This window comes from Strigops habroptila, chromosome 1, assembly GCF_004027225.2.
Source record: "Strigops habroptila isolate Jane chromosome 1, bStrHab1.2.pri, whole genome shotgun sequence".
NCBI lineage: Eukaryota > Metazoa > Chordata > Aves > Psittaciformes > Psittacidae > Strigops > Strigops habroptila.
The window spans coordinates 116,591,218-116,607,485 of NC_044277.2; the positions used below are offsets into that span (position 1 = coordinate 116,591,218).

The 16,268-nt window shown below is 36.0% G+C and overlaps 1 protein-coding gene across 12 annotated transcripts in view; it reads right to left on the reverse strand.

The window, feature by feature from the left end:
• Positions 1 to 16,268, reverse strand: part of MLLT10 (MLLT10 histone lysine methyltransferase DOT1L cofactor) — a 132,597-nt gene that overhangs the window by 76,455 nt on the left and 39,874 nt on the right. For 10 of the 12 annotated variants that reach the window (XM_030488110.1, XM_030488096.1, XM_030488144.1 and 7 more), the window contains 3 exons: positions 14,209 to 14,312; positions 11,654 to 11,747; positions 9,682 to 9,777 (listed from right to left, as the gene is read on the reverse strand). In XM_030488110.1, the coding sequence (XP_030343970.1) occupies positions 9,682 to 9,777; positions 11,654 to 11,747; positions 14,209 to 14,312 (294 nt within the window). The remainder of the gene's footprint in view (positions 1 to 9,681; positions 9,778 to 11,653; positions 11,748 to 14,208; positions 14,313 to 16,268) is intronic. The other 2 variants (XM_030488176.1, XM_030488117.1) reach the window with 1 other exon arrangement.

The following is a 16,268-nucleotide window of genomic DNA, read 5'->3' on the forward strand; positions in this document are numbered from 1 at the left end:
CTGGATCACTCTGAAGATCAGCACTTGCTCATTCATTTTCTTTAATGTACTTTCAGAGGAAACATTTATCAGACTACTGAATGAACACATAATCTCTTTGAAACATCAAAGATACATGTATAATTTTATTTTAGCTCTAATCTGTTATCAACAGAATAAATGTTATCAAATCTATCTTTCCACAGTTTGGACCTTAATGTCTGGGAAGACTGAATAATGAAAGTGAATTATAACTTTTCCAGGACAGCTGGAATGGATGAGTTCAGCTTTTTCTCTAATGGCATTATTAATTCATAACATTACCATGTGGAAGTATCATTTAACTTGTTCAAGGTATTTACACTTATTTGCAATTCATTTTTGTCTCAGGAAGTCACAGCCTTCTCCAAAGAGGTTACCACGGTACTTCATTTCATTAAGCTACCTTCTGAAGTTTGGCATTTAACAGTTCACTGTTACAAAGGAAAAAAAGGGTTTCCTGACCCCTCTCTCACCCTTCCCACACTGCTTAGCTTGTCAGACTTTCTGTGCGCCAATTCAAACTGCTAAAAAGCAACAACAAAAACCAAAGTGGATAGTTTTCTGCTGTTTTAGTGAATTAGGTCAGTTCAATGAAGGAGCATGAAACATGGGCAGTAACAGGGACAAGTGGAGGTAGACACAGAACAGAGGAGCAAGAGCTCATCTGCCCAGGGAACAGGAGACTAACTTTTACTTTGGAAGAATTAAAACACATGAATAGTGTCAGCAAGAACCAGTGACTGGCCTTTCAAACAAACTGCTTGGGCTGACCTAAAATAAAAATTCCATTTTTATCCACTCCTTTATTACAAAAATCATAACCCCCTGCTACCTTCAGTTGTCTTAAGTTTTCAAACCTTAACAACATTTTTGAATTCAGGTTAGATATAAGGAAGAAGTTCTTTACTGTGAGGGCGGTGAGGCGCTGGAACGAGTTGCCCAGAAAGGTGGTAAATGCTCCATCCCTGGAATGTTCAAGGTCAGGTTGGACAGAGCCTTGGGTGACATGGTCTAGTGTGAGGTGTCCCTGCCTACAGCAGCGGGGTTGGAACTAGGTAATTTTAAGGTCCTTTCCAACCCTAACCATTCTGTGATTCTATGATTCTTGTAAGAAAAATCATCTGAACGTCTAAATCACTAATTCTTCAGCCACTGTTTTTGACTCCCTCAAATAATTCAAACGTATTGGAACATTCTATTAGCACAGACTACTCAGATTGGTGCTTTTGTCTTTTATGGATTTTTTGCACTATCTATCCATCACTGAAGCTTGTAAATCCAGAGCTGTTACCATCACAACTAACATCTTTAATAGAAAGCTGAACACAGTTCTTGCTAATTCCCAATACAAGACCTGCTTAGCCTCTTATTTGTGACTGGTAGCTATTAGTAATATAACCATAACAACTCCAGAATGAAAAATGCCTATGGTCCTCAAGTTCAAATTCAAATCTTAATTTATTTTGTTTTGACAAGAATGGCCCTTGCTCAGGCATTCATCTATCTATCATTTTATACGGTATAAACCACAACAGGAAAATTAAATACAGTAGTAGCATTGCTGCAGTCACAGTAATAAAAGGATATAGGCTCAGTGTAGTTTATAGGTGGAGGTAGAACACTACTGCCAGCATTATTTAAATACATTCATAGTCAGCTCTAAGCAGCACAAAACTTGTTTGTAAGTACTAATCCTTGCTACAATTACTTAAAAGACTAAAAACCTCACTTCAATACAGAGATAATGGTCAGATCATGGTCAGAATTTTAACTGTCAATGGTAAAAAGACTCAAGAATCAATGATAAAAACACCAGCCAAAGCTTCTCTTAGATGCAAGACTAATGCACAACTCTTACTGAGAATAAGCTACTCTTCTGAAATTTAACATTAAAATGAGCTTTTTCTGTTATTTACACTGTTTAGTATTAATGGTTAGTGACAGATACTCAGTGCTAAACACTTGAACAACACGTTATAACTTCAAAAACGATGCAGGATTAACTAAAGCAAGACAACTATTTATGCTCATCTCCATTTATTCCTATAAAAATTGCAAGTATTTAAAACTTTTTAATATGTGTTATGTTACATACTGTGAAATGCTCTCCTGCTTGTGAGGTAACTTAAAGAGACCCATCAAATATATGTCAAGAAATAGGTAAATGGAATGGCAAAAGGAATACGTTTAAATTTTCCTGGCTCAGTCAGCTTACCATTGCAGATCATCTTTAACTGCATATGGTGTACCCGCACTCAAAACATTGTACCTGGTGAACCACACATACATACAGCTTCACTGACAATTATCAAGATTACCTTCTAGAAAATATTATGCAGTCAATAAAGTACAAATAATCTTGTATTAATCTAGGATCCAAAGCAAAGAAAAAGAACATCTTAAAGCACCTTTTGCTTCTACATCCCTCAATTATAGCTACGGAGTTGGTGTATGAAGATCCATTGCTCAAACAGAAACAAAAATCAAGCAGTAACCTTAATGACCTATTTTTAATATTCAGGTGTCATCTAGTTTTTAAATTTAGACAAACAACATTGCATAATTTTCTCAACCAAAAAATACCCACATTTCTTCGAAGTCCAGCTTACCTTTCACTCCAGTTATTCAAATGTTACTCTCCTCTATCTTATAATGTGGCAGAGTACAAACATTGAGAGTTAAGTAAATGATGCTACAACACACTGAACTTGTATAAGGATCAAAATCATAATCAGACATAAAGTCTTTTCATAAAATTTTGTGAAGATACTGATGAAACTGAAGTAATACATTGTCATGGTTTAAACCCAGCTGGCAACTAAGTACCACATAGCCGCTTGCTCACACCCCACCACTCCCCAGTGGGATGGGGAGGAGAGTTGAAAAAAAATCTAAAAAACCCATGGGTTGAGATAAAACAGTTTAATAATGGAAATAAAAGTAAGATATAATAGTAGTAATAATAGAAAATAAAGAGAGAGAAGAAGGAATAAACGTAAGTGATGCACAATATAGTTGCTCAGCAGCCGCTGACCAATGCCCAGTTCATCCCCGAGCAGCGAACTGCCCTTCTGGGTGACTCCCCCCAGTTTCTATACTGGGCATGACGTGCCGTGGTATGGAATACCCCTTTGGCTAGTTTGGGTTAGGTGTCCTGCCTCTGCTTCCTCCTAGCTTCTTGTGCACCTCCTCACTGGCAGAGCATGAGACTGAAAAGCCCTTGATCGGGGTAAGCACTACTTAGCAACAACTAAAACATCGGTGTGTTATCAGCATTGTTCTCACACTAAAGCCAAAACACAGCACTGCACCAGCTACTTGGAAGAAAATTACTCTATCCCAGTGTAAAACAGGACATATGTAATAATAGCAGAAATAATAAAAAACAAAATAAATAAGATTAACACCTAGTTACACCTCAAGTATATCACGGCAATTTTTCAATGAACCAGAAAGTCTTCTGGTTGATCCCTGCAGCCTAAGGAAGACATCTGGACTAACTGTGATTTTTCTTTTAAAAAAACACAACTCTTGTTTGATGGGCAGGGACACCTCGCACTAAACCATGTCACCCAAGGCTCTGTCCAACCTGACCTTGAACACCACCATGGATGGAGCATTTACCACCTCTCTGGGCAAGCCATTCCAGCGCCTCACCACCCTCACAGTAAAGAACTTCCTTATATCTAACCTAAACTTTCCCTGTTTAAGTTTGAACCCATTCCTCCCTGTCCTACCACTACAGTCCCTAATGAAGAGTGTCCCCCTCAGCATCCTTGTAGGCCCGCTTTAGATATTGGAACTAGATGATCTTAAGATCCTTTCCAACCCTAATGATTCTGATTCTATGAGCAGAGGAAGAACTTGCTGTGGCAGAGACCTACTCAAAATTCTCATTCTCCCAGTACTGCTCTAGAGACACCTATAGAAATCACAGTGAAGTAGTAGCTCCATGAAAGAAACAAATAAATAACAGAATTTCTTCAGATGAATGTTTGGGGATTTTGCTACCCATGGAATTTCAGTTTTACAGTCTACAGAGACAGTTACCACTGTTACTAATAACTATTACTTCATGCACACGTTCTGCTGGGGTTGGTTTAAAATTAAGTTTTCTTTCACAGTGCAAAGCAGAAGACAAAAATGTGTACTTTGAGGGAAAAAGGACAACTGCAACTAATGCAGCCTTACAAAATCCTACATCTTAAAGGGTAGTTTTTAGGTATACCCGAGGGTGGTGCATTTGTCATTTTGATTTCACAATAATTAACTAATCCCAGGTGCCAAGCTTAATACAATTATGAGGTGTTTGTTATGCCAAGGTTATCATTACTCTTTTTCCCACAATAGATCATAGACTCATAGAATGGTTTGGGTTGGAAAGGACCTTAAGATCATCTAGTTCTAACCCTCCTGCCATGGACAGGGATGCCTCACCCTAAACCATCTCGCCCAAGGCTCTGTCCAACCTGGCCTTGAACACTGCCAGGGATGGAGCATTCACCACTTCTTTGGGCACCTGTTCCAGTGCCTCAAATGTTACAATGACATAATAATACAATGACATGTTACTGTAAGGTTACAAGGTAGTCAAATCAGTAATTCCATGACAAGCATGATAATCTAAACAGAAGTTCCTATTTTTCCTCTTACTAAAATAAAATTTCAAAATAAAATGTGTGCTGTATTCTGTGTCAAGCTGAATACAGAACTTTAGCAGGCAACAAATTAAACAAGATGCCTTCTCTGCTCTTAATCATGCAGACTTCAGATATATATTACTGAATATACTCAGAGTAGCTTTCTAATGACATTTTGCTTACACAGACACACTGCCAGTCCTCCCAAGTAATCAGACTTTCAACGCACAAAATCCACACAAAAACTCAGCCTTAGGAAACAGAACCAGGTTCTGCAGCTCATCAACAGATATTAAAGACCATTTATATATACACTGAGCTACATATGGTATACACTTATTGACCCATTTTTAAACGTGTTTTACAAGCATTCTTTCCCTTTGACTGAGCAGAATTTGGAAGAAGTCAACATGGATAAGCATCACCATTAGTATCCATACCACACCATTCTCATTTGAATAATACTGATCTAGCATTACCTCAGTAATTAAAATTGAAGTAATTTCAAAGTGGTTGCAAAATATTTTTCTTCTAGTTATCTTCAGCATTCTTACAATTTTGCTTTATACTACAAGAACAGCTGAGAGGATTAAACAGTCAAATCTATTAAACTGATTACCAAAAACTCTGAAAACTTATAAAAATGCAGTAGGACACTGCATTATTGAGATCAGTCTGGCACTGCTCCCCCTCCCCCCCCAAAAAAAAAGCTACACAAAACCCACAATGTTCAAATAACAGCATTAAGTTTACGAAATGAGGCAATTAACAGAGGAATGACATAATTAGAACTGCCCTTGCAATACTTTGCTTTATACAGTGCTATAAATTGATTCCTCAGGACTAAAGCAGAAAATTTTAAACTTTTTCTTTTCCCCTAAAGAGAAAAAAGGGAAACCATTGCTTATGGAGCTGAATGGTAACTCAAGAAATGCAGTCTGTCCCTATTTTTGCCACAGAATCTTATGTGATGCATGGCAGGTCAATTTTATCTTTTCACAGTCAGTTATTCATACAGTGAGGCAACATAATGAACACTTGATCTGAGTGTTTAGGACTTGATTTGTAACAGCCCACACAGAGCATTAAAATACATTAAAAAACATCAAGTGCCTTTCTCCCAAATGAATTTCATAGCCCTGACATATGAATGTAGGGTCCTTCACAACAGATTGGGAAAGTTCGCGCAGTTCAGAATGCAGTTCACAAGTTTTACCTTCTCATGGACCTAACAAACTCACAGTTACAGTGAGACACACTGTATGTCATGCAGTGCCTCAAACTCTTCTTAGATGTTCAAGTTTCTCCCCTTAAAATCAGGGGAGGTGTAACGTTTCCTTAAGAACAGGACAAGCAGCAAGCAGATGCATGCAACGCATTCCCTTTAGCCAGTAACTCAGTGTATAGAACACTTGTCCTGGCTCCTGCATATGAGGTTCTCCTCTGACACCCTCCAACTCCTGCAATAGAGCCTTGGGGCTCCTTGTCACTATTTTGTTCTTTTTTCCCCTCTTCAGTCACCACTTCTTACATATTTGAAATCTTCAGTCACAAGCCCCTTTTTGTTTAATTTGCATCATATGAGCCATCACAGCAGGGAGGTTTAAATTTCCACTTCCTGCTCAGCCCAGACCAAAGCACTTTTAGTAGAAAAGGAATTTGTGTAATTCAGCTGCTACATAGTAGTTACTTACTATGTAGTAAATTCACATTTTTCAGAAGTCATAAACATATATGCTAGTAAGCTTGCCTAATTTTCACCTACGTGGCAAGAAAGACTTCCTTTACACAAAGGTCAGTCCCAGACGTGTTTGGTTCCTTCTTTAGTCCCTTCCAGAGATAAGGTTGCCAGGTATATGAGCAAAGCAAGGTATTCTTCCACAGCTCGTGATGGTCTAAGTTTTTTCCCAAAAAGTTAAGGTAAACACCTGGGCCCTGAAAAAAGGGTATTATAACGGGATGACAAGCAACATACTACCAATCCTACCTATGAGGCACACTCATCTGTAATTGATTTCTAAATAACAGCTCTGCCATAGAAACTAACAATACTTAGTGCAACAGTAATCAGAATATAACTAAGCTATTTATTCTGTAGCTTCAAATTCCTCATTAAAATTAAATCATACCAAAGGTTTGGGGTTTTTTGTATTATTCTACCCCTGTATTTTGCTATTAATTTTGTGAGCACAGTGCCTAGAAGAGACTAAATACGTCTTATGAAGGAAAACACATACTTTCAACTCAGTGTCTATTTACAGAAATGACAGCTATCCACATCAACATTTTCAGACCAACCTCTTCCTAATGAAGAGTAAGATTTTATAAGCATATGCATAGCTTCTGAGGTCTAAGCAATAAAAAAGGTTCCAATCTTCAACTCATATGGCTTCTGCTTAGCAAAAAAGAAAGATATAAGAATGCCTGAAGTTCACATTATCCAAAATTCCAAAGAACAAAGATGAAAGATAAAAGTAGAAAATATAGTGCTCTTGGGGGGAAAAGGAGGAGACACACAACACCATGGACGGAGGATGGACAGACACAAGGACACAACACACGAGATACCACTGTATCTGGGAAGAAAGATACACAATTTTACTGTCATATGACAACAATCTAGATTCCAAACAGATTTACATAAGAGAAAAATATAGTAAGTCATCCTAAAAAAAGACCTTACTCCTCCAAGATAGAGTGTATATTTGATACACTGTATCAAATAAGATATCATATGCAGAAGGTAATCAAATTTATCAACAGAATGTGCCTCCACACAACATACAATTCATTGACTGAGGACTAGTATTTTGCAAAGCACAGGCCATTCTTTAACTACAGAATATGTAAGGTTAAAAATGCCAAACAAAAAGTCTATAGCCACAAAAAGTTATGTGAACAACACCTTCAGGAAACTGCAACTTTTTTCACCACTTGGTGGTTTTAGCTAGAATAGTGTTTTGCTGTTACACAACACACAAAGCAAATTAAACTTGGTAAGTGAATATGCTGTAATGTACCATGGGAACCACTGAATGTCAAGTAATAGGTTAGTGTTTCAAACTGCATTGCTCCACCCAGTACTACAGATAGAATCACAGAATGGTTAGGGTTGGAAAGGACCTTAAGATTACCTAGTTTCAACCCCCCTGCCATGGGCAGGGATGCCTCACCCTAGACCATGTCACCCATGACTCAAATCAGATCACGAGATCTTCCAGATTACCATGTTTCAGTTCATGAAAGGTAGAAGAAACTTTCACACACAATTTCTAGCAAACTTCAAGTCACAGAAAAAGGCTAGGACTTGCAAAGTCAAGCCACAACATTAATTATTTCTAGAAGACCCACATCAAAACACTTCCAGAGCAGGAGAAGCTGAGCAGCAAGCACAAATAACCAGCTTATACACTGGCTGAACACACTGTTAGAAAGTCCCTCCAAGTATGCCCCGAAGATTTCCAGGTAGTATGACCTGAAGAAGCATAGTATCTATCTCCAAAGTCACTTCAAAAAATAACAACCAAACACAACGACAAAAGCCACACCACGCAACAAAACCCAACAGCAATAGGTTTTTTGCACTACGCAGGCACACAAAACTGAAATTGAGCCTCATGCTCACACCTCAAAGTTTCTTCAAATTCAACTTCAAAGTTTTGTCAATGCGAGTAAAAATCCATGCATGTATTTGGACAAAACATGACCTGAAATATGACACTGGTGAAAAACTAAGCACACCAAGTCAAAATATGGCAAATCTTGGTAAGGTTTTACCTTGCAGGTAATTCTGCAGTCTGTAATTCAAGATTGGTTTTTTCCTACCAATGTGTTACTAAGAAAAAAGATCTGCCAAACCCCCATATTTTTAGTATCTTAGTAATAAATTTAGGTTTAGAGGTACAATCTCATGACAATGCACTCTCTTCTGCATTACCAAATGAAGATGGAACTATTTGCCTACACCATTAACCAGATGTAAAATTATCCAAGAACAGTGGAGATACAACATCCATCCCAAGTGGAAGTAAGCTTAAAAAGCAAATCAAATATTAATGAGACTAAGGGTCTGAAGACTGACATTTGTTATACAATTTCCTGTCACTATAAATATAGCCCCTTCATACAATACACATTTGGTCAGTACATTCTTTGACTTCAATTTTTATGTAACGATTTTGAATAATGCAAAACTAAGTCTACTCACACCTGCAGAAAAGTCTATTAAGTCAGTTGTATGGGATATATGCTAGTGAGCAGTTTTGCTTATATTCTTAGTGGGCTAAAAAAGAGTCAAAGCAAATTTGCATTATTGTGCCACTGTCTGTTATCACTGGAATTTATATGACAAATTTCCAATAGACAACTATTAACCTAGCAGTAATAAACACATGAAGAAATAAGCATTATAAATTTAAAATTATTTTTTAAATATGTGAGTTAAATTATTAAAAGAATACACCATTGATAGAAATCAGCATTATGTTCTTTGTACCCTCACAGGAAGATTCCCAGGTGAATGACAATATATTTGCCATCACTAGTGGCTTGACCACTAGTAGCAGTACAATATGCCAACATAAGATGTCAATTCTTTGATGAAGAGAAAAAGAAAGAACAGGTTCAAACATACAAAATCAGACATTCCTGTTTAGCAGCACACTTGCTAAAACGTCTACCCCTGTTTTTCCTTCCTGCCTAATCACAAACGCTTCACAAAAAATCTCTAATGGAGAAGTAAAGCAAAAGAAGCTGCAGAGAAACAGCCTTTCCAATGGATATGTTTCGGTGTGTATCCCAAAACGGATGATAAACAGGAATAGGAAGGTGGATGTACAAATGCACATGAAAATGTTTCCTCATTGGACACTAGTACCTCTAGTTTATCACTTGTGTCATTTATTATTCAGTGCTTCAGAAACAAGATTTCCTTCAAGCTTTTCAGCAAAAATTAAGTTTATCAGAAAATGCTACTATTAAGCAGATGTGCCACATAATTAGCAACGACAAATCCACTTACTTTTTTCTCCTTCTCATGATGTTTATCCTGAGAGTGAGAGGAAGAATCACTTAAACTTTGATCATATGACCTATTAGATCCCCGTTTGCTCTTTTTCTAAAAAGAGAAAATATATTTATGGATAGAGAAAAGGAACCATTTGAATAAATAAAAAGTATAAAGCATTTCAACTGATAAGATGCCTTACTGCTTGAAGAAAAAAAAACAACTCAATTACTGAAAAACTGACAAATTCAGAACACTAATACAATTAACACGACTACCCAAAGTATACCAGGAAAAAAGCCTATCCTTGTATTAACTTTTACACCTCCCACGAATTGGCAAGATATGCTTTCCACAAAGGAAAGAGATACACCACTTTTTAAAGGTTAAAAGATGCTGGACACATTTTCAAATGTGCATAACATAAAACAGAAAAGATGCTGCTCAGATGAGTATCACATGAAGCCACACTGCTGCATGCCTGAAATGCATTGTAAGGTGGCTGTTTCATGGCTTCATGATTTATTATTCAAGTGATCTGACTGAAGTATTTTCAATAAAATGGCTTAAAAAATAGGATACAGAATGTTACAGTCACGTATGCATTTAAAGGTGGCAGACATAATTTTCTGTATTTCTGTCATCTTTAAGAGCCTAGTCTGGGACTGCAAAAACTTTATGCTACACCAGTGTTCAAAGTGTTATTTTATCATAACTGAGGTAGCATTATAAAGACACTTCAGGTCAGTGCTTTGCCAACCAAAGTTTTCAGTGGTATAGTAGATATATGCCACCCACCATCTTCTGCAGTAAATAATAAACACCTGTATTTACCAGGCATCAACAGTCACAGTAATCCTGAAAGAAACACTGAAACACTTTAAATCATCTTGTCGGTCTTTACTGTTCTTAGCGCTATAGCTTCATAATGGGAAGCTAATTACATGTTAAATATAGAATTATGTCTTCATCGTTAAACTTGCTTTTTAACTACACATACATGTGTATTAGCTCAGGATAATTAAAAATCTTAGCTTAGTAAGGGCCCTAGAAAGCCCTGACTTACTTTCGTTACGAAGCAAATTCATCAATATTCACAAAAGCACAAGCTTATCTTCTAGAAAGCTAAAATGGTGCATTGGCCCTGTGTTTTTACCTCAATGTAACCTACTCAAAAGTCACCCAAGTATTCACCTTTTTTAGCACTGAAAACAAGTAATCAGCAAGTTTAACTACACTTACAGAAGTATCTGTACTTAAGTTGATATATTTAAATTTTCATAATTCAATATTCATAAGTGACATTTTTAAAATATCAGTAAGTCCTTCAAGGCCACACACTCACACAGAAGTAGACTTCTAGAATTATCAAACTGGTAAGAAGCAATAGGAAAGACTTCAGAGGTCGATCCAAAACCTACTGAAATAACTGAAATTTCAAAGTTTTTTGTTTGCTTATTTGTTGGGTTTTTTTTAAAAATAAAAATCAAACCTCAAGTCACTCCTTGAGGTTTTGTTTCATTGTTTCAGAGAACTTATAGGCAAGGAATATCCAACTGGCTACACGGTGAGCAATAGAACAAAAGGAAAAACACTTTTTTCTTTCAGCACCAAAAAGAAATGGAGGGCTTCTTTATTCTCTAACGTACAGGATAGCAAGTAATATATTCTAGATTATTCCAAAATGAACTAAATTCCTCGAAGCAAGCTAATTAAATAGCAAAACAAACATTATAGGAGCTCAAGGAAAAAAAAACACTAAATGTGCATGCTATTTCTGGCAGAGGGGAATGACCCACACATATAGAAAGTAACCACTTAGAAAAACATTTTCAGCTAGTGCTTCTGTAACTGTGATTAAAAACACTGTTTTAATGAGACACAGTCTACTTTCTGAGCTACATGAAAATATTATTTGTAGTATCAATAGCAATTCAGAGAGGAAAAGTCAGTGACTTTTTTTTAATAGAATTTAACAAATACGTACCAGTTTACTAAAATGGTATTTACAGTAGCCACAGTATTGGACGTTATCTGCACCATTGCCTTCTTCTTCACAAAGAAGTCCTGCAAACTGTGCACTAAAAATAAACCAAACAACATTCAAGGAAAGCAATTTTACATCAGCTTGCACCACAGTATCACAGCTGATAATGTATGGATACTTATATCTGCATTTAACAGAAGAGATTTCCACACAAGTGACATGCAAGCACATAACCAACCTTTGTAGCCCACTGAAAAACATGTGTAGCTTATACTTTGGCCTAATGCCTTTTTCATAGTCTTTAAGCCACTTACACAAGCTTACAGCTTGAAAATCTACATTTATTATGCAGCTACTCCCACAAATGAATAAACCAAGCAATTTACAATGATTCTTAGCTCAAACTGAAGCAAAAAATTATCTATGGAAAGAACAGTTTTTAACAAAACATACTGTAGATCCAATAGATCCAAAGACATTTTTTCTGAAGGTACATACATCCTTCTCTGCTTTGCCAGGAAAACAACTTTTTTTTTTTTTTTTAATAGGACTTCAATGACATAATAAATCAAACAATATTGGTTGGTTTAAAAGACTGTGGCAGGTTAATTTCTTTTGAAAAGAAGGAGACTTACAAGTTTCCTTGCCTGGGCTAGTTATTTATTACCTTATCCTACTACATTTTTTCAAATCAGATTTGTTTTTCACCATTTGCAATGTTGATTTCTTTTCAAAACCAACTTAGACATTGAAAAATCAAATATTCACTTTCATTTTCCATATCATTTTCATTAGCATGATAATGCAATGTTACAGTAAAAAATATGCATGGGAGTATTTAAATGAAAGAACAATATATAAGGCAGCTTATTTTCATTGCTTTTTAAAATCACTTTCTCCTTATTTATACTTTATGTTCCTGGGCAATCCAGAAATATTGGTTCCTAAATATGCGTACACCTATGGCAGGTGCCAACTCGAAAAAACATTTAAGAGGATATCTTTAAGTGATGATTTATCACCATGCAGAAACAGATGGACTCAAGCTCATTCTTCCTTAGACATTAGTTTTATTAACCCAAAATTGATACGCCTGACCCTGGATCTCTGCCTTCTGTAGTTCTCACATTTTTCTTCCATTTTTTAAATATTACAAAAGCTTCTCAGTCTCCTCAGTCACAGTACTCTCTGTCCAGGTATAATTTTATAGCACAAACCTCATTTTTTTTAGAATCAAAAAATACTAAAAATTGGCAAGATAGTTTCATTTTTAACCTAGTTGTTATGGACTCTATGGCATTCACTAAAAACAGGGTTTTGAAAGAAAAAGAAATTGAAAAGGACTCCTGTATGCATCCAAGTGTTTGAAAGAAAAGAGACTGTCATCCAAAAACTTGGATGTATGCATTTTTTTCACATCTAAGTAACCTCTTTACACGGTACACATGCTTTGAGGAACAAAATCCATTTGCACCATAAAAAGAATCTTGACATTGATCACATCCAATGAAAAATTAGATGCTTACAAAAGAGTAAAACCTGCCAGATAGTCAAGTAATTGAAAGAAGAGTTGCCAAGAAATCAGTGCCTAAACTACAGAATGATATCCTTTAAGATCTGCACAAGTCTTTCCAAGTATCACTTGATGACACTGAAGAAAATACATTTAAGTAACTTAAGTAGGTGTGCAAATACCATTTCCTGACTGAGCTGGTCATGAAGAAGCATACTGGAGCACTCATAAAACAGATGGGTAAATCCACAGATTATGTAGCTAGACAGTCTATGTAAATCTGCTATCTATCTATTGCAAAATAGCTTCAGCTGAATTTAGAAAAACAAATAATGCCTGTAAATTTTTGTGTGAAACTCCTTTTGCTTCCTTTTACCTGTTGACATGTGGCTTAATCTAATTATCCAGCCTCTTTTAGAAGTCCATAAAGGGAGACAAGCATCTCCTGAATGCAAGCAAACCTAAATATCTTAAAGTAGAATCAATCAGATGGTGGACACAACTGTTTTTCTTCAACAGCTACACATGAAACCCGAATCAATAGTTCAGGATAGATGTGTACCATTTAGATAAAACCAGTAAGGTAAACTGCCCCCAAATGTCTGGAAATCTGTACAAGAAGGGGTGAGTCTAGTGCATTTTTATGTATAACTCCATAATCTTTCCCCACTGATTTACCAAAAGTAAGCATCAAACCAGCAGGTGTACAATCTCAAACATTCCCACATCCTATAAAATATCATCTAAGAAAAATAAGTTAAAAAACAACCCACTAAACCTTATTCACAGGAGGACATGGCACTGAATACAACCCAAGGGAATATTATCAGAAAGCTCTTGCAGCTCACAGGAATTGTCTTTGCTGCCACTACCATATTGCTAGTAAAAATTCTGTATTATAAAAAAGTTAAGCATTTCTACACAGACCACTTTATTACATTTCTTTACTCAGAAATAACCTAAATCAAGAGTTTATTCATTACATTGTGTGCATTGATTCTTTCTGGAACATCAGAGATGTTAAATAATAAAATATACTTACCATGTTACATGAAAAGCTTGTCGACATCCATGTTTATTACATGTCATACAAGCACCAGTGGCTGCTTTACTTTCTCTGCCTTGTTCATCACAAATATAGCACGTCTATCAAAGAGAAAACACTTAACATGATAAGAAGCATACAAATAAATTGTGTTACTCACAGATTCTTGGGTGAGAACTACTGGATTTTGCAGCTAAGCTTATATAAGAACTTCTTTTAAAAGTCTAACTATGTATGTTTGCAAAAGGAGATCACCCGGTAGACACTTGGGATTCGTGTAACACTTCACCAACTCTAACACAGTACAAATACTAATTTACATACATTCTATACCACTGTTCAACTAGCCAAACAGTTAAACAGCCAACAGTTACTAGCCTTAGGCTTCCAAATTTTCCTTGCTTTCAAGTTTGTGCTTATGTCCTCTTAGGTTACAATAACTTTCACATTCATTTAACGTTACCTGTATTGATGGCATTCAGAAACATCAAATTAGACTGAGTGCCTGATGGTACAAGATACCATATGGAATACATGCACCTACAAAATTGCATACATCTACAAAATTGCATACAGAAAAACTCCAAGCAAAATTTTATTCGTACATTTGGTGTAAAGATTTTTCAGAAGTCTCAAAGCATGCTTCAATAGTCAGATGATACTCAGCTATTTTTAATTAAATACGTTGTTTAACAGATCTCTGCTTTAATTTCAGCATGACTTGGACAGCCCCATAAATATCTTAGAAACTAATCAAGCAAGAACCTTCTGTAAACAAAGCTTAAATTGGTGTATCAAGTGCATTTCAACCTCAAAAACAAGCTAAAATAACGACAACCTGTCTAGTACCTGAAAATCTTATCATAGCATTTCTGTCAATTTTTTAATTTGTTTTACTGGGATACTGTGGCAATTCATAATAGTTTCAGAAACGTCAGTAAACCGGAAGCTTAAAAAAAAAAAAAAAAAAGAAGACAGAAAGAATCCAAAATCTTTCTCATTTTTCAATACTTTTTTTTTTTGTTATCATGAGGCCAATAAACGTGGATACGTGCTGTAGGGAAGCTCACTATTCTACTAGACATCACCACCATCTCTCACCATCATTTCAGGGAGATACATCTCCTTCCACTTTTTACTGTCCTAGTTAACAAAATGCCATTTAGAGAGATTTTATCATATCACATTTATGTGTAAAATTTTACAATATAAGAGTAGATTCTTAATGAAAGTATCCTCCAGCATTGGGATAGTCAAGTGTCTGTTTATAAATGAGAGAGAACCTTGCTGAGGTAACATATCAACAACACACTGCTACCTCTGTAGAAATCCCGTTACAAGATCTTAGATGAGAAAAGAGAAGCTTCCTTCCCTCCTCCCTTAAACTGTCTACATTTAAACTGTAACTGACTTACAGCAATTGTATCACAACCTCCCTTCTGTGAGGCAAAGAATGAGTAGAATAAATTAAAACAACATCAATCATAGGAAGTAGAAAATACAGTTTAAGAAAAATGGACCAAGACACCACTGAAATAAAAATATCAAACAGATATAACACAAAACCAGTATTACTTAGAAAGCCATAAAAATGAGTGAAATTCTGAGATCAGAACAACCTCTTACAGAGGTATTTAGAACAACATTTAACATGAGATGCCAGCTAACTAAAGCATTTTTGTTAACATGCTGGGCTCTGGGGTAGGTGATTCATTCTTGTATGGTTTCCGTAAGACTTTTAAAAAGCATTCGACCCAATAGCTAATATATCCTAAAATCATACCCTAACATTTGAAGGATCAGAAAGGGGATAATCCTACTTAATTCTTTGCCTTGTTCCCTTTGTACGTCAAGGTAGCACACACAGATAATTCAGTTGTTTGACAGGGTCTGAGACTGGCTGCTTTTTAGCTTTCCATAACATGATCTGACACATTCAGATTTTAGGAACAAACAAGGTCATGATCTACCAACCTCATCTGAGTAACTATATTAAGTGTAAGTAACTTCAAAAGTAAGGTACCTCTATAAACAGAGAGTTCAACAGACCCCATAAA